The 18,611-nt window shown below is 34.5% G+C and overlaps 2 protein-coding genes and 1 non-coding gene across 4 annotated transcripts; 1 reads left to right on the top strand and 2 right to left on the bottom strand.

Annotated features, from left to right (window-relative positions):
• Positions 1–244: 244 nt before the first annotated feature.
• Positions 245–4,941, bottom strand: LOC107822705 (putative plastid-lipid-associated protein 4, chloroplastic). The gene is made up of 6 exons (XM_016649266.2): positions 4,473–4,941; positions 3,780–3,893; positions 2,507–2,605; positions 1,574–1,648; positions 1,289–1,356; positions 245–688 (listed from the first exon to the last, which is right to left on the bottom strand). Exons 1-6 carry the CDS (start codon positions 4,788–4,790, stop codon positions 616–618), a joined length of 747 nt encoding a protein of 248 aa, XP_016504752.1. The 5' UTR covers positions 4,791–4,941; the 3' UTR covers positions 245–615.
• A 950-nt stretch (positions 4,942–5,891) lies between these two features.
• Positions 5,892–5,963, bottom strand: TRNAE-UUC (transfer RNA glutamic acid (anticodon UUC)). Its single transcript has one exon. It is a non-coding gene; the product is annotated as a tRNA-Glu (tRNA).
• A 2,698-nt stretch (positions 5,964–8,661) lies between these two features.
• LOC107822704 (protein REVERSION-TO-ETHYLENE SENSITIVITY1) lies at positions 8,662–18,470 on the top strand. Of its 2 annotated transcripts, XM_016649265.2 has the most exons (5): positions 8,662–8,898; positions 9,015–9,065; positions 10,357–10,410; positions 17,105–17,551; positions 17,922–18,470. In XM_016649265.2, exons 4-5 carry the CDS (start codon positions 17,243–17,245, stop codon positions 18,342–18,344), a joined length of 732 nt encoding a protein of 243 aa, XP_016504751.1. In that variant the 5' UTR covers positions 8,662–8,898; positions 9,015–9,065; positions 10,357–10,410; positions 17,105–17,242; the 3' UTR covers positions 18,345–18,470. The 2 variants fall into 2 exon arrangements, with proteins under 2 accessions (XP_016504751.1, XP_016504750.1); XM_016649264.2 differs by lacking the exon at positions 10,357–10,410 and having other exon boundaries at positions 8,666–8,898.
• The last annotated feature ends 141 nt before the right edge of the window (positions 18,471–18,611 follow it).

An 18,611-nucleotide genomic window follows, 5' to 3' on the forward strand; every position in this document is an offset into this window, starting at 1 on the left:
GTTGAACTTGAACACGGATTTATTTTGGTGGCTTGTTGGATACTGAAAACTATTGTTTAGAAAAGCTATCAAAAACTTTTTTAAGATTATATTTAAATTAGTTTAGAGAAAATATCACAATAACGATTATATAATCCAAGAGGATGAACCAAAGTAGTCATACATACAAAGACCAAAAAGGGTTCTAGAGCTACTTTCTTAGCTCATAGATGTTGACTTCAGGTCCACCATAAACTTACTTAATTACGCCCAAAAAAGGAGTTAGTTTAATTATTCACTAAATTTAGGCTAGGATCATCCATTCCATTCATATATCACCGGGGGGGGGGGGGGAATTGAAATTCCATAATTGTGATGCATTGTTGCTAATTTCGATCCAAAAATTCCTGCTTGATCTAACTACAATGAATACATTTATTTGCTATTATGATGGCCGATCATAGTTAAATAAAGATTTGAAGTAGGCTCACTTGGAGTCTTGTGAGGTTCAGATGTATATCTTGTTTCCAGCAATGAGCTGAAATACTTCAGAAAACTTCTTTTAATACTGAATTCCTACTGCAATGGTTCTAACAGCAACCACATTGAGATAATCACCATCCACAGAAAATATGCCTAAAGAGGAACTCTATATGATGGATCCACCATTCTTAGAATAAACAGGTTTCCTTGGTTGCCCCTTGATATCCTGTAAACGATGACGTTATATGAAAAAGCAAAACTAAACACAAAAAGGAAATTAGATGACAAATAAACCAGAAATAGAAGGCAACGGGCAGACAGTTTATATTTTGAAATTATTTTCTTAAAGGTCAGAGGTTCACTACATATAAGAACTTGAACTTGCGGTCCCAATCACCTCACTTAACCTAATGTAAAGATGGATCATGTTCCATAGGGTGGGAAGAAGGATGTACTTAACTTTAACAATAAATTACTAGTCTATCATACCAACTTACTAAACATCAGTGTTCCCATTTCAAATATATTGCTTTCATTTTCATAAAATTGTTGTACAATTAGCCACCTGAGCATGCTAGATGTAGCGTGGTTCACGTTCACCCCAAAAGAAAAGGGAAGAGCAATTTCATGGCTAATAAGAGAAGCGGGAGTATGGGCTTACAATCAAAACAGTCGATCTTTATGAAACGAGGAAGCTAAATAGGAGAACTGATGTTGATCGAAATGTAGTTTGTCAATGGTCATGCTCTCTGAACATGACTAGCCTATAAGGAAGACCAGCATACAAGAATCATTAATGATTACAGAGTGGGTTCTTTTTCTTTACCTTAGTTCTTCGTCCAGGTATGTGATTTCAAGTTGACCACGACCACTTCCACGGCTTTTTATCAATATCTACAAGCCAGAGAAAAGATTGGTCCAAGAAAAGTTAACAAGAAAATTCTTATACATTCGGTTTAGTGTTTCTACCCAATTCGCGATGAAGCAAGCAGTAACAGAGAGATAGGTAAGTAGAATTGGAAATATTTTCATGTCACAGTCATGTGCCTTAATGAATACAATAAAATGCAGGCAACTTAAATTTCCAAGCCAAAATTAAGGTTTCACCTACCAGTCCAGCTATCTTGAAAGAGTCAAATTTTACAGCAACTCTCCGTTCATTAAGAGGAACTAAATTGGCGGTGGCCTGCAGAGTTATAAGAAAACTGAACTTAACTTTATTGCAAATATCAAAGATGAAACATCTTTCTTAAAATTGACAAGGGATAACCCTTTTCAAATATATGTCAAATTTTTCTCTTGGAATCCAGGACAATGAGAATCTCACCACGATTAAAAACTTAACTATTATAACTTTCAAGGAGCAAAAACCAGCCTATGATATATATCCTGACAGAAACCGAGCATCTGTTTTTTACCTCTTACAAAAAGCAGCAGTTCCAACAGGTTATAATAAAATCACATACTTATATCTTGCTCAAAAAAAAAAAAAAAAACACACACACACACACTTATACTGAGATCATTATCGATCCAAGTATTTTTCTTTTCCGTGTGAATCTTCTTATTCATGGAAATATCTCATATCTTAAAGAAAGTGGGACTGTTTGTGTGTGCATCTTTTTTTTCCGGGCAAAAGAAAACTTCTTCAAAGTTCACAATAGTTTTGAAAAGGACCTTCTTGAAATCTGCAGGCTGCATATATTAATCAAGGTGACTAAACTAAAGACATACTTATTAACTCACAGGGCAGAAAACCAGGTTACCAAATGTACACACACACAAACACAGAGAAAGGTGTGTGCGTGTACGGTGTACATATATATGAACCATGAGACGTGGCCCTAATACTCCTGTTAATAGAATGTGGTCCTTCCACTGAAAATGAAACTTACTTGACTAGATTTCCTGGGTATTACTAACACAGTAACTAGAGAAACAGGCAAATTTTCACATGTTACAAGTTAAATAGGATAATATTTCACAGCAGAAGATAAAATACTCGAGATTCTTTCCTAATTTTCTGTGAGATAAAAAAATGGACCTGATTGAAAAACGGCCATGTCTCCATATTTTGAGCCCTCAATGTATCTGCATTGATAGCCTGGTAAATTTTTCCATTGGGTCTCAAGATTTTGGGCCTCTGCCACAATAATAACCGAACAAGAGCCTTGTCATTACAGTTAGGAATGACGCATATCAAACAAAGAAATTACACAACAGAATACTGGTCATAAGCTCAAAAAGCAATAGTGCATATGCATATCACAGCTGTCTTTAATTTTTCCTTTCTAGAATCTTGTTGTCGTTTGTCACATTAGACTATGTCTTTAACACAATATTGATGGTTGGAGTGAAGAAAACAAATCGAAAAGTGTGATCTAAAACCAACATTTAAACAACAGAAGGAAAATAGAAAAGGAGTTGATCATCCAACACTCTCAAAAGAAGAAGAACGAATATTTTCTAAAGGCAACTTCTGCGAAGTCAATGAAAATAGAAAAATATTATTTATTATGGTTGATACTGGAAGCATAGAGGTACTTTGTTGCTATTTAATTATAAATCCCATTAATATCGGAGCAAACCGATAGTAAGGACTATGCGAATTGGAAAACTAGTCAAGCACAGAAAACACCCATCATAATCATAATCACCCAATCAACCATATCATTTTGATGACATCACAAAATAGAGGAAGCACACCACAAAATGGAAGCCATCTTAACTACTGAACCAAGTGATATTCCACTGCAGTTTAAGAAGTCGGAGAAAAGGAAAGTGGAAACGCCAGTGGTGCATTAATCAAAGTTGTTCTCGTCCATTGGAGTATCCTACCCTTTTTCTTGAGGATAAATATCACTGCACCTAAATTACAGCATGCTAAAGTACCCAATAATATCTTTTAGACTAAAAATGAACAGAAAACAACAAAAGGAAGTCTAACTTTCTGATTATACCTAAAACAATTATAGGAACTGATATCACATGCAGAAGAAGCAACTTTAATGTGACTAGATATATACATCATCCTTTGCTTATCTCATTTGGTCTAGTGCGAGGAGGATAGGTAAGAGCGAATTAGCTGCCTTAATTTTGCCAATTCAAGGGCAATGACCTATGTATTTAATTCCGATAAAGAACCAAAGGATAGAAGTGATTAACTACCTTGTATACTTCTACAACCCATATGAATCTAAAACCAACAATTTCAGTAATTGAACTAATCTGCTCCCTTGAGAAAAGAGGGGATGATAAATGAGCAGGAGCATCTTAGCTTCTGGAAATATGCAGAAGAAAGAACAGATTAGACAGACCTTTGTTTGCAGAATTGATTGAGATGTGGTATACAAAAGCTCCCACTTTCCATTCAATAAGCTTGACTTCAGGGGTTCTTTCACTTTATTAGCTGCCTCAAGTTTACTTGCAATCTGCAGACAAATTATGCATGATAACGCACCAGGAATGAAATAGGCACGGAAAGGCTTCAATGATAACCGAATAAGAGCTATCAACCAGCAATTTCCCCCTATTCGACTTGCTAAGGCCAAAGGAGGATATCGAAGACATTCCACAAACTAAACTCATCGCGTTCATTATGTCCACGTAAAAATGTCACTGATTCGTCTGAGCATAGTCCTAATCATGTTTATTGAATTGCACGAACCAATTCATACAAGCTTAAATTGTTGGAGATGAAACACTTTAATTATGTCTGCAATACACCCCTCATCTGTGACCAAATACTTTTTCCTAAACCAGCACACGGTGTACTGTTTTTGTTATAGGAGGAGGCAAGAATGAAACCAAAACGCCTACGTGCTACCATAGCATATTGAATAATTGTGTGAACCCCTCGTCTAAAAGATTAACTCACAGTAACTGGACACTTTATTTATTTAATTTAGCACTGCAATAAAGTCCCAAAATACCTAATATACAGTAACAAATTTTCAACTTCACGACAGCAGAAATTAACCGCGAGTAATTCGAAAATAGAGATTAAAAACCTGATCAACAAGCTTTTGGTCTTCAGTAGTAGCCTCGGCACCACGATCAAGAGGGGCTATGGCTTCTAGAAGCTCCAGCTTAAGGCTCTCAATGTCTTTGCTTTTGGTCGAGAAAAAAGGAAAGAAGGACACCTTTGTCCTCCATTTCCAAGATTCCGGTACTTGCTGCAATCGCCTCTCACAATAAGGCGCATGATTGACCGGTAAATTCTCGCAGAAGGGTTTTGATGAGAATTTTGCATTTGCTGGGAAAGAATGAAAAGTGGAGATTTCCTTTAGTTTAACTGAAGAAGATGAAGACAGAGAAAGAGTAGCCATTCTTATGATAATTTGCTACAAATTTTTAAATGTTAGTTTATTTTTGGTATATTATGGAGGAATTAGCCCTTGAGCGGATAAGAATTTCGCACATAGCTAATTTTCCGTTGGTTCCCGCCACCGTTTGGTGGCCTCTCTCATGGCCTCACACCTAAATTATTCTATGGTCATTTTTAATTTTGGGAAACTTCATACGTTTATCAAAAAAATTGCTTTCAAACATTTGTGGTAGGTTTCTATAATCAATTCTTTATTAGGAAGAAGGAGAAGATTAAGAGAAAGTTTGGATTAGTCGATTATAAATCATTGATAAGCTTGAAGTGTTGAAAATTATTTTTAAGTGTTTAAACTTATTTTTTAAATAAGTATTTACGTGTTTTGATAGACATGCTGAAACTAACGATAAACAGTTGATGTTTTTGGTAGAAAAATGTTAATAAGTTATTCTTTTATTAAAATGACTAAAATATCCTTAAAAATTTTACTAGAGATAATAAATTAAAAAGTATTTTAATAAAGAAAAAGATGAACAACGAATATGGAATGAAACGGAAGTTAGAAAATTTATTTTGTTAATTAGAAAATATTATTAAGGCTAAACTAATAAAAGCCTTGGTCAAACTATAAGCGCTTATAAGCTAAAAAATTATAAATTGGGGGTGACCAACTTATTACTTATGACTTATTTTAGCTAATAAGTACTTGGCTTATAAGCGGTTTGGGTATTTACCAAACGCGTAGATAAGCCAAAATGTGCTTATAAGTCAGTTTGATAAGCTTATAAGCTTAGAGGGTGTTTGGATTAGCTTTAAGCTAGTCAAATCAGCTTTTAAGCTTCTTTTTTTTAGCTTTTTTCGGTATTGGGCAAAGTCAAAAAGTACTTAAAATAAGTTAAAAACTACTTAAAACAAGTCAAAAGCAACTTATTACTTTTTGGTTTAAAAGCTATTTCCGTTGAAAAGCCATTTTTTTTAAGCCAATCCAAACGGGCTCTTAGTCAAACACCCTCTAACTTGCTTGCTTATCTTCGCTTATTCTCCTCTCATTTTCTTTTTTAGGTTAATAACTATAAATTTCTTTTTTGGAAAAAAGAGAAAAAAATTCCGTTACCGGGAATCGAACCCGGGTCTCCTGGGTGAAAGCCAGATATCCTAACCGCTGGACGATAACGGAAGCTTGTTGCTTTATGTGCACCGAGTTTGTATTTGAACGAGGCTACAATGCAAAAAGAAACTAATAAATAAAGCAAAAACAAAAAGAGGTTCGAACTTTTCCTCTTCTTTATTTTTATTTTTGGGTACATTTTTCTTCCAAAGCCTTCCCCTTAACCTTATTTCTACACTACAATTGCTGAACTGTTATATCTATGGAAATAAAAGAGATGTTATAGTTGATATAAACAATCCAGGGGTCTTTTTCTCTTTTCGTTACATTGAAAGCAGTGGCGACGAATCCAGGATTTTAGGTTTGTGGGTGCTTAACTTTTTCCTTTGACGATAAAACTAAGTTAATGAGAAAATACATAGTATTAGTATTTATGATATGCCGTGAAATTGTGAGAGAAAAAAGATTCGTGGTTTTTGCCGTCAAAGGCTGTTAACCTTTAAAGGGGTGGAACTTTGAAGTACCTTTTTAAAGCATATTTTCTTTTTCTTTTTTTGCTATAGTGAATCGGATAAAGTAAAAAAAAATCTAAATTAAAAAAGGTAAAATAAAAGTCAGCAAAAAAGAATAAGTAGCATTGGGTCAAAAATTGATAAGTGAACAACGAAGAAGACAAAATTGGGTTAAAAGGGCTTGTTTGGAGCAGGATTCGATCTATGGCCCTTACTCCCATAAATCCTCCAGCACCATAACTTAACCAAAGCACCCATAAAAAAATTTGTTTCTTGGGTGCTTGCCGCCTTATTATACAGTTTTGTTGAACTTTCTGTATAATTATACATATTCTCTGTTGAGCTCAATGGGTGCTTAATCACCTAAGTTCTATACCTAAATTCGCCCCCGATTGAAATATTATGTAAGAGGAAAAAAGTGACAGCAATTGCCTCTAAATCTACTCATAAATGCCTGTTGTTCTATGGAATTTGTCCCTCATTCTAGTCCATGTGAAAACAAGTTTATGAACTTCAAATTACTTGTTTTAGAAAGGATCCCTTTTAGGCTAAATTACATGGAATTGAACCAATCTTATGGAGTACCCTAAAAGGGATCCTTTCTATATCAACCATTTCGAGTCAAGAAAATGTAAAATCATGTTACCTATATAAGAATAGTGCATTTTGAGTCCCTCATTGCAAAACACATTCTTGTTAGATGGCAAACCCTCTTTGACTTTAATATAGATCAAGAGAGTTACAAACTTCCTCTATTTTCTAACAACAATATTTATTTTTCGGAAAAAGCAATAACAATGTAATATTATATAGACAAGCAAGATACTGAAGTCTCTTTCTTTATTTATGATATATCATCTTCAACTCACTTTAGGAAATGATTAATTTCTCCTCAAATTAGGTATTTACTTCACAATACAAATAAGTCTAGAATGTCCATCTTATCTGAAATGAGAAAATAATACAATATCGTCGTAAAGCAAAATAACTCGTTGATAAATTCCATGTATATAATAAACACAAGTGAATGCATATTCCCAAAGCATCACTGATTTCATCTATATTATATAGCTATAAAAGTACACTAAAAGTTCATTCTATTCTTGTACTTAAAAGGCGAATATAAAGTCTCATTATCTTTATGTCTCACTACAAAAATCTTTGTCCTCCGCCATCACCTCGGAACATTTTTAGTACGGTTGGGCTCATCCCGAGAACGTCTCTTAAAACATTGCTTGCAACTAAGGGTGTACATAGGTCGGGTTGGTTCGCATTTTTCAATTACCAAACCAAACCAATAATGCCAGGTTTTTAAATTTATAAACCAAACCAAACCAATAAAGTCGGGTTTTTCATCTCGTTTTTTCTCGAATTTTTTGATTTTTTCGGGTTTTTTCCCGGTAAAGTCGTAATAGCACAAAATATGTAACTTGTGCTCCAAATATTTATTTTAGTCATAGTAGGATACAACTATATAATGTATTTTTCGAGAAAATAAAATAATAATATAAGATGAGTCATAACATTGCACTAAAATATTCAATAACAAATATAATAAAACCGCACAAAGAAAATATTACTAATTAATACAGTATAATAAAAATTAACATAGTCTAAAAATACTATATAGGTCATGCTAAAATAAGTACAACTAATAAGTACTAGTATTAATTACACAACTAAGCACTGAAGAAAAAGATAAACTAGGTTATACATTTTCATTATAAATCTATGCAAAACTAAAGATAGATATCCAACATTATTGTAATTCCTAGTATTGAATTGAATTTTCTTTATTAGCATTAGTATTGATTTGAATTTTATATGACTTACTACTTTTATGGGCTATAAAATTTATTGGACCATTCAAGAATATCAAGTCCAAACTTTAGATAATACGCTTAAAGATAAAACTGTGAATAAGTTTAAAAAATATTTATATGTATAAAATATTTTTAAAAATTATACAAATGTAATGTCGGATTGGTTTAGTTTCGGTTTAACTTTTTTTTAGTTAAACGCCAAATCAAATCAAATCAAATTAAATCACAATCGACTTTTTTTTTTCCGATTTAACTCAGATTATCGGGTTTGTGTGATTTATTTAAGCCTCGGATACAACCATACTTTTGCTTAATTTTTGTGAGGTGATTCGTGATATTGCACTTCAAATCACTAATGAGTATCACACGCCTCAATCGGTCCTCCGCCGCGTGAAATATATAAATAGCAAAAAATGATGACATAGTATTATTTAGTACAATAGTTCATGCATCTCTCCAAATTTCGGTCGTCTTCTTCTTGGTAAACAAAAAGAAGTGGACATAAAAGAGAAACAGAAAGCAAAAAGGACAAAAAAATTTTGACCAGCATTTACTCTTGTTTTCTAGTATAGTTTTTACTTTGTTTGGTCTTCCTCTTTCTCAGAACCGTAACCGCTTCATTGATACCTAAGTTGCTGATTGTGCTTCTTACTTGACTTATTATCCCCTGTAGGTTCATGGCTCTTTCATGTTTCCCCCTTTTTTTTAGTTTATCAATTTTAGTTGCTCAAATGTACTTACATTTCTTTCTCTTATCTGGCTCTTGGTTTATTTTCTGTACATAGGTGACTCGAATTCTAAAGATTGCATCTTGGGTTGCTCAGAAGACACATTAGGTAAAAAAATCTATCTTTACTGTAGTTTTTTTTTGCACCTTATACTTACTGAATGTAGGTTCTGTAAAGCCAATTTCTTGATTTATTTTTGGTCCTTGGCTACCTTAGGAAAGACTCAAAGGAGGGTACTCATTTTCTTGAATTGGGTTACAGTGTCCAAGTTAATCATTGCTCAAAATTAGTGAAAGACTTGGACAATAGCTTGAACTTATTGTAAATTAGCTTTTAATACTATGTCGACAAGTTATGCTTGTTTAGTACTATTTTATATGTTTGAGTAGATGTGTAGACTTTTTCGTCCTGACAGTCTCTTGTTAGAATCTAATAAGATATTTAATTTGCCACCATGTTTTGAAGTTATGGGAAATTTTTCAAAAGAGAAGGGATGGAATTGCTTGTACTAATGCATCGAAAAGGATCTTATAATCGCTCTCTTTAAAAGAACCATTCCCCCTGAATTTGATCATGGATCGTAAATATTGAATTTCGGACATAATTAAAAAATTTGGGGCTCATTTTCATGATTCTTCTTTCTTGTTGTCTGATCTATACCTATTACTTCTTTTCCTACTTGGAAACTGAAAGAAGTAGTTCACGAAAAAGTGCAAGTACGTGAAGATGGAGGTACATGATTTTAGTTCAGATGCCTTTTATGCTCATTACGGCGACCTTTTTAGAGGTGTAGAATAGGTAAGGGTATAAATTAAGCGAAGCAATTGTATCTAGTTTTTCTGATAAAAGTATTTGATTGATGATACACTAGGTTCTTGCATTTACTGCGCTCGGTGGTGTCTAAACTGAACAGAAATAGTCTATTTGATCCTAATTGAGTCTGTGTCCACTGTGACATTAGGATTCTCAGTCGAGCCAACGCCACCTGGCATATATAAATGGACAAAAAGTGATGCATATATTTTAGTTCAGTTCATGCATCTCTCCACAATACGGTCGTCTTCTTCTTGGTAAACCAAAAGAAGTGGACATAAAAGTGAAACAGAAAAAAGGGACAAGTGGACAACAAAATCTGACCAGCATTCACTCTTGTTTTGTAGTCTTTCTTAGTTGGGTCTTCCTCTTTCTCCGAACTGTAATTCTTCGTTGATATCTAAGTTGCTGATTGTGTCTCTTCACTGTAGTTCTTGGCTTGTTATACTCTGTAGGTTCCAAGGCTCTATCATCTTTCCCTATTTTCATTTATTGATTTTCGTTACTCAATGCACTTACATTTGTTCTTTCTGATCTAGTTTTTTGTTAAATATTTTAATTTGGGTGTTGATTTTTATGTACATAGGTGACTTTGGAATTCTTAAGAACGCATTGTAGTTTGCCAAGAAGATACAATAAGGTCGATAATTGATCTTTACTTTTCTTTGCCCTTATGTCACTGCAAATGCATCTTTTTACCCTGGAATTTTAGGTCCTGTAAATCCAATTTCTCGAATACTTTTTGTCCTTGATTACCTTAGAAAGGACTCAAGGGAGTGAACTCATCTTCTTGAATCAGGTTATGGTATCCTAGTTCGCAGATGTCAATTATTGCTCTAAATTAGTGAAAGACTTGGACAATAGCTTGAACTAATTTAAATTAGCCTTTAATACAATGTCTATAACTTATGCTTGTTTAGTATTTTAGTTTTTTAGAAGATGTGTTGACTTTTTCTTTCTGGTTAGAATCTAATTTTGCGAGAACAATGATGCTTATGCCTTTGATTCACCGCCATCAGTTGCTAGTTCTTTTTCTTATTCTTCAATGATAGTGGCATGAAGGATTTCTGCAGGTACTCTGATTAAGCAGGTCTCAGCTCGAAAACACTTTTCTTTTTTCTCTGTGTTCTTTACTGAGAAGGGCTTTTAGATAACTTGATACTTAATTTGCTAACAAATGTTGAAGTTATGAGAATTTTACAAAAGAAAAGGGATGAAATTGCTTGTACTAATTCAACAAGAAATATCTGTGTAATTATTGACTTTATACCTCATGATTTTGATTATGGATTGTGAAAGTTGGATTCCGCTAATTATATGTAATGTGTTTCATCTTCATATTTCTTCTTGTTGCCTTCAGAATTATCAAAGCAAACTGATACAACCTATTACCTTTTTCCTGCTTGGAAACTGAAAAACGTTGGTAAGTAGAGGTACATGAATCTTAGGTAGATGATTTTGTCTAGGGTGCGCTTATACGCGTTAGTCGTTACAACTTAACTTTTTGGAGATATAGTATTGGTAAATCTCTATTGCTACATGTTGTCCATTACACTTGTTTCTTAATATCACGTTGTAGTTACTGCTTGTTGCTACTGCTTTCTTTTCATCTTTCCTTGAACCGGGGTCTATCGAAAACAACCTCTCTACCCTTAAGGTAGGGGTAAGGTCTGTGTACACACTATCCTCCCCACTGAGTTTGTTGTTAGTATTGGTTAGAGAAAATATTTAGTGAAACTTTTATATCTATATCTTCGGATAAACATAAGTATTTCATTGACACACCAAGATGCTATAAATAGATGTTTATATTGGGTTTCTGGCATAACCACTTTCATATATGGGTTAACCGAACTATCTATACAACAAGGAATTCTCTCTTACCCAACAACTGAAACAAAAATAAGTTTTTAATATTTTATATATCATGCTTACTGCTTTGAACAATCTTCTATTTCTTTCGATCACGAATAATCTAAAAGGACACACTTCTCCAACCATAGACCCCCCAAAATAAAAGAATAGATCCAAGAAGGCACAATGGTGTAGTTCGCCAAGCTGCCGCTCTTTTTTTTTGTCAATCTTCTGTAGCCCCAAATCGGTAGTACTTCATCCCATCTTCTAGAAACACCAGTATGATATTAAAGAGGAAGCACAGAGGTCTCGATGTGGATGAGGCACGAGAGTAACAATTTGGAGATTTCAAGTTCAAATCCCAGATACAAAGCTTAATGTGCCATTCCTCCAACAATGGTGGACATGATTATCAGGGCAATCTATGCTTGTGTACTAGACTCGATGGATTAGTCAAGTATGTGCAAGGTGTTCAGACATCACTAATATATAAAAAAAGAAGAAGTATGCAAGGTTGCACGAGTTGATATGAGACTGCAGTGCATAAGAGGGTGTTTTGCATCTTTTCCATGTTTTACATAGACAACACCCACTCTTAGCGATTTTTTGCCTTACCTTAAGTTAGTAGTTGTTACTGTAGCATCCCTCACTATCAGCAAGGAGAAGTAGCATCCCTCATTACAAGTAGGAAGAAGAAACTATTTTCTTGGTAGTCTAGTATTCCTAATATTCTTCCAGACTTCCCTCTTTGCCCCTTCTAATAGTTGTATGTAACATAGTCTCACCGTGAATGATTTCCACGTAGCCACCCTCCGTATTATCTTGTCTATCGCTTTCCTCCCTATTAAGGTATCACATAATCCATCCGTTTCAATTTATGGTGTAGTTTGATTCAACACGAAGTTTAAGAAAGAAGTGAAGATTTTTGAAACCTGTGATCGTAAATATGCCATAACATTTGTGTGGATGTAAGACTTTTGAACTTCTGGTCTTAAACATGTCATAACGTTTGTGTGGCTATACAAACTTTTTATCAAGGGTAAAATGAGAAGTTCAGGGTAATTTATTTCCAAATTTAAGGTGTCATTCTATTTTAAATGGATTGTTTAGAAAATAGTGCCATTCTTTTTGGAATGGGGGAGTATTTTATATAGGAACTCTTCATTATCCTTATCTTTTTCCAATCTTGAACGGCCCTTATGAAACTTGAAACCCATGCAATTCACTTTCATCCTTTTTGTAAATAAGTAGCCACCATAGTTTCTCTACTATAAGGAGACATTAACCATTTCGCAATGGTGTGTATTTTAGTACGAAGCTTTTTATTTCCATTAGCGTTGAAAAATCCAAAAATGAGAAAGAGTTCGTTTTCCATGTCACCAAATTTCTTACAAGATCTTTAACTAAAATGAATAGGCCTTTTCTTTTATAAACCAACCATAGGGAACTGGTTCCGGAGATAATCTTATGATATGTTTGCGCTTTGCTTGTCTTGCTCTATCACCCAACACAAGTTTCTATGATGATATGAGACTACAATGCAATATCAGATGCATAATATCTTCTCGATGTTTTCCACACAAGTAATATCAACTCGTAACAATTTGCCGCCTTCCCTTAAGTTAGCCGCCGTATCTCATTCCACGTTATCAACAAGAAAAAAAGCTACTTTCTTTGGTATTTTGGTATTCAAAATATTCTTCAGCACCTCACCTTTTTTCCCTTTTAATAGCTCCATGTACTATTGTCGCAAATGATTTTCCCTAGGCACCCTACATATCATCTTGTCAATCCCTCCCCTCTCTATTGAGGTGTCCTATATTTTCTATAGAAATTCCTTAGCCTTATTTATTCCTAGTGTTTTTAAAAGTGAAAAGCGCAAAAGCGACAAAGTATATGGGGCTCGAAGCGAAAAACGAGAAATAAAGTGATCGCTTCTTTCCATCTCAAAAAAGTGCATAATTGTTTGAAGTGAAGTGCACAAATTATGGAAAACTAAAAATACCAATTATAAATGAATTTAGTACTATAATAATCAAATTGCAAATAAAATAACTAGTTTTAATCTGCAATATTCAATAAGTGCAAAATAATCCAACTCCTCAAAGTTGATGTTCAAAGACGAGGTCTTTGTTTTAATCACTTAGTGCTTCAATATTTGAAACACATGGCTTAACCCCTGACATGATAATCCCTAGCTTCATGTTGCTTCATTACTTTAAGCAACAATGCGATAGCGCCCTCGTGAAACTTATGTCTCGTATACTTTACTTCTATACCTTCTTTAATGATTAGCCATCATAGTTTCTCTATAATTATGAGAAATTAACCATTATGTGAAAGTGCATATCTTGTACTTACCTTTTCTTTTCCACTAATGTTGAATATTGAAAAAAAAAAAGGATGGAAATCTTTTCCATGTCAGCTCAATTTCATGACACGATCTTTACCTAAAATGTCTTGACTTTTTTCTCCCTAAAACCAGAGACGTGAAGGGGATCGGATTTAGGAGATAATCTTTATATGTCCGTCTTTATTGTGACAACACATATTGTCATAATTGTGATATGAGATTACAATGCAACATGTGGTGATAACTATCTTCGCCATGTCTCTAGTCTCTACATAAGTTACACCAAATCATAATATGGTTTGTCGCCTTCCCTTATGTTAACCACATTTATATAGGATCCCAATTCATCAACGAGGGGGGAAAGCTATTATATATTGAATGAAATCTCAAAGAATCTCATTTTCGATCTCACTAAATATGTATACATCTTAAGATTTACTATACCATTTTAATTCAAATTAACAGTTTTAAAATCTTTTTGTTTGTGAGGAGTTGGATGAGAAGAAACTCCTACGTCCGATTTTGTAGTAGAGATGGAATTCAGAAACAACCGTCAACCATACCCTAAAAGACCCAGATTCCGTTCCAGTAGCCCTATGTAGTATGATCTCATTGAAATAATTATTCTCTCGACACCCTCCATGTCATCTTGTCCGTTCCTTCCCTTCTTATTGAGGTGTCATACATTTTCTATGGGAACTCCTCAACTTGAACATATTCACCGGTTCATGAAACTTATAAGCCATGTAATTCCCCTATCACCCCTTTTTAAAAAATGTAATTAGCATAGCTTCTTTTATTTATGAGAGATAAACCATTTTGGAAAGTATCTTTTGTACTAACCTTTTATTTTCCAATAGTTTCCGGAAGATCCAAAGCAGATAAGATTTTTCCATTTTAGCTAAATTTCATAAGATGATCTTTACTTTAATGGCTTGATTTTAACCCTAACATGATGAAATGAAACTGAATAAGGAGATAATCTTAATATGTTTGTCTTTATCTATCACCCTACTAATATTGGTTTGACCGATGTTCTAATAATTATCTTGGTAAATGTCTGATTTATGTGACCACATTTTATTTTGGTTAGTTGTTCCGACAATTGTCGGCCTTCTTTCTTCCCAGTGATGCCGGCCTTAATTACCAGCCTATTGCTTCCCGAAAATATCAGACTTCTGTCACAGCTTTTCTTTAGGTTGTTTGTTGGCCTTAATTGCTGACTATAGTACTCTTTTTATTTATTTATTTTGGATAAAGAGCTGCCTATTGTTCTTCCGGGCAACTAGGCACTATATGGTGATTGTTAACTGTTATGAATGTAGTATTTCATTAATGTTGATTTTTCCATATTAGCTTTCAGGCAGAAGTAGTTTCATCACTATGAGCTTGTGTTAGGAAGTCAAACAGGCCATTGATAGGTGCACACATAATGAATGTGTCAAGCCGTGCAATAAATGCGTAATTTATAGATATCCTTCACATTCATCCCTCTATTTTCTATTGTGTAAGTCATGCCTATATGTAAGTGTATCTTGTATTTTGGTAAAGAAAATGTAGTGCACATTAAGTTATCCACTACTATGTCATTGAAAATAAGGAACGTTATTCAATATGACTACATTTTTTTCTCTATTTTTTCTTCCTTTTTTTTAGAAGGGTAAATTTCAGTCATGATCAGCAGGTGCTGTAAGTTAGAACTTCTACATCTTCTTCTTCCCTATAGATATTGGGCATTATAGAAATATCATCTTACCGACTTCCCTATCTGTGACACAAGTCATTTCCTTTTCACTCGAGATTTAAGCCAAACGAGTCAAATGTTTATTCTCCTTGGTTGCTTCATTTTTGAATAAGCATGGTGCATGAGTTACCTAGCCTGAAATTTAAATGCTTAGGCCTTTTTCCCCTTTTCTTTGGTGGTTGGCATTTCTTGAGTTAATTCAAAATCTATCAGCAACCTGCTTCCATCGGAAACTTTCTTTACTAAAGAGGTTACTTTCATGTGACATACTAATTATTCGATTCTTTTTTCTTTCCTTTTTTTGGTTTGATAAACTACCGGTATTTGATATGAAACAAAATCTCTAAGCTCAATAATCTTTCTGTTTCATTGATAGGTTTCAGCTCAAGCTTCTGTCGATAGACCAAAGAATTTGTGTATTAACTTCTAGTACAAAAATTATTATTTTTCATTGTGACATAAAAAGGGTTAAGGAACAGTGCCAGTGCCAGTGCCTGGAGTTTTAATTGCCGTAATGCACAGGGGGACTCTGAACATCTTGCTAGTTTAGTTGAGTTTGTGATAATATTGACCACCAACTGGGGGGACTTCAAGCTACAACTTTATGTTACTTTCAAGGTGTTTAAGAAATGCTGGTGCTATTGTTCTCCACATTTTCAATGTTTGTAAAAGCCACCTTTGATGGTTATTATAGTAGGAAGAATATGAGATAGGAATTACAGAGGGCGTGATTGCTGGTTAAAACTGACAGGATATAGGTGGGGGGGAAGTTATTTGCCTCAGCAATGTTTATTAGGTACATTACCTTGTAGCAATCATTTCGATCAGCCTAAGCTACCTCTTCAGTGTTCCAATGACTATTTCTTCTCGTGTCTCCTTATATGTTATTGTGAAGCTTTGTGGTCAATTGAACCCATTTTATCTCTGTAATTAAATCATTCTATATTGAACTTAAAGGGCGTTGAAATGCAGAATAAAGTGCCTTTAGAAGCTTTCTGAATCATATGATATTTAATTGTTGTTTCTGTCAGATTTATACTCAAGGAATGATTGATCGGATGTGATACCTGAGATTACTTCAAGTATCTTTCCTGTATTTGCATATAGATTTATGTATATGTCAAGTATAGAAGATCCTGTTTCTTGCAGTTCCTCTTATTCTGGCCTATTTTAGACCGTAAGAAGTGGCTATGCTCCTAAGTTGGAACTGCTAAGTAATATTTATCTTAGGACTGTTTTTTTACTCATCATTCTTTTTCTGAACTGTAATGGCTGAGACTCCATTTTTAATTGTGACCCCTGTTCAAACTTTTGTGTGAGGATATAGCTCCAGTCTTTGCCTAGAGGGTGTACTGAGAAGCTCTTCCTTTTTCTATTTGGCAGGGAATCTCATTCTTTGATAAAGTATTTGACAGGGAATCTCATTCATCTGGGTTATTGAGAAATTTCAGTGTAGCCATAATGCGAGCAGCTGTCATCTGAGTTTGAAATGCTAGGAACGACAAAATTGTACATAGCTATATGTTTCCAGGAAGATTTTCTATGATGGATGTAAATCCTAGGTATGTGGTTGAAAGGGATAATGCTTTGCAAAGAATTCAGCATGACTTGTGGCCACTGGATGAAATTGATCCAAAGAAAGAAAAGTTCCCTTGTTGCCTTGTTTGGACTCCTCTCCCTGTGGTTTCTTGGCTTGCACCTTTCGTCGGACATGTTGGCATATGCAGGGAGGATGGTACTGTTGTAGATTTTTCTGGATCCAACATGATTAATGTTGGTAATCTCTCATATGGAGCTGTAGCCAGATACTATCAGCTAGATAGACGGCAGGTATGTGTCCATGACTGCTTTCATCCATTGCAAAGTCCCACCCCATCCCCCTAAAAAGAAAGAAGCAAGAAAAGTTAAATAGGCACCTGCAGTAGATCCCTTCAACCAATGGCGGAACCAGGATTTTCAGAAAGGGGGAGTCAAAATATAAAAAATTAAACACATGAAGAAGTCAAGGGGAGTCGACATATAGTATTTTTACATTAAAAAAAAATCTTTTTACCTAGCTACGTAGTGTTATTTTCCGCGAAGGGGTATCAATTCGCACCCCTTGGTTAAAGGTGGCTCCGCCGCTGCCTTCAATGACTTTTAGAACTCTACAAATAGGTTTTGGTAACTTTCTTTATCAACTTTGTTTATGCTTAAACAGTGCTGTTTTCCTCCCAACCTTGCTGGACACACATGCAAGCAGGGTTATCAACACGCGGAATTTGGGACAGCAGTAAGTTGGGATGATGCTCTTCACTCTTCTATGTGCAGCTTTGAGCATAGAAATTTCAATCCTTTCACTTGCAACGACCACTCATTTGTCGCTAATTGCCTGAACCGGCTATCCTATGGAGGATCAATGAATTGGAACATGGTTAATGTTGGAGTTCTTGTACTGTCCAAGGGGCAGTGGGTTAATAGCTTGTCAATCTTAAGATCATTTATGCCTTTCATTGTCATGGTTTGCTTTGGACTTTTAATGGTCGGGTGGCAGTTTCTGATTGGTATATCAAGCTTTTTTCTTCTTGTTGCTGGATGGTATATCTTGGCAACTTACTGTTTCAACAATCTGGATGAGTATTAGGTGGTTGACAAAGAAACTGAAAATGTTTTTCCTTAATAAACTCTTCTCTTGTTGAAGAACTGGACACTTATTTCCTGTAATGTAAAAAAATGTTGTATGTAATAGCAGAATCCTTTTTATCCTTTAGCTTAACAAGTTATGTCTAGTGGGCTGTTCCTGTCAAATAATGAGTTTCTAAACGCAGCGAAAAGTGAAAATATCAAACAAATATATGATACTTAAATTAGACAGGGTATGTTTTAAAGTTAAAGTTGAAAAAGAGTTTTT

Source organism: Nicotiana tabacum, chromosome 19 (genome assembly GCF_000715075.1).
Source record: "Nicotiana tabacum cultivar K326 chromosome 19, ASM71507v2, whole genome shotgun sequence".
NCBI lineage: Eukaryota > Viridiplantae > Streptophyta > Magnoliopsida > Solanales > Solanaceae > Nicotiana > Nicotiana tabacum.

Excerpts from the sequence above, each read along its gene's own strand:
- LOC107822705 (XM_016649266.2), bottom strand. The coding sequence starts at position 4,790 with ATGGCTACTCTTTCTCTGTCTTCATCTTCTTCAGTTAAACTAAAGGAA. Across the intron at positions 1,357-1,573 it reads CTTTCAAGATAGCTGGACTG|ATATTGATAAAAAGCCGTGG; the intron begins GTAGGTGAAACC and ends TCTGGCTTGTAG. Across the intron at positions 689-1,288 it reads TACCTGGACGAAGAACTAAG|GATATCAAGGGGCAACCAAG; the intron begins GTAAAGAAAAAG and ends CATCGTTTACAG.
- LOC107822704 (XM_016649265.2), top strand. The coding sequence starts at position 17,243 with ATGTTTCCAGGAAGATTTTCTATGATGGATGTAAATCCTAGGTATGTG. Across the intron at positions 17,552-17,921 it reads ATCAGCTAGATAGACGGCAG|TGCTGTTTTCCTCCCAACCT; the intron begins GTATGTGTCCAT and ends ATGCTTAAACAG.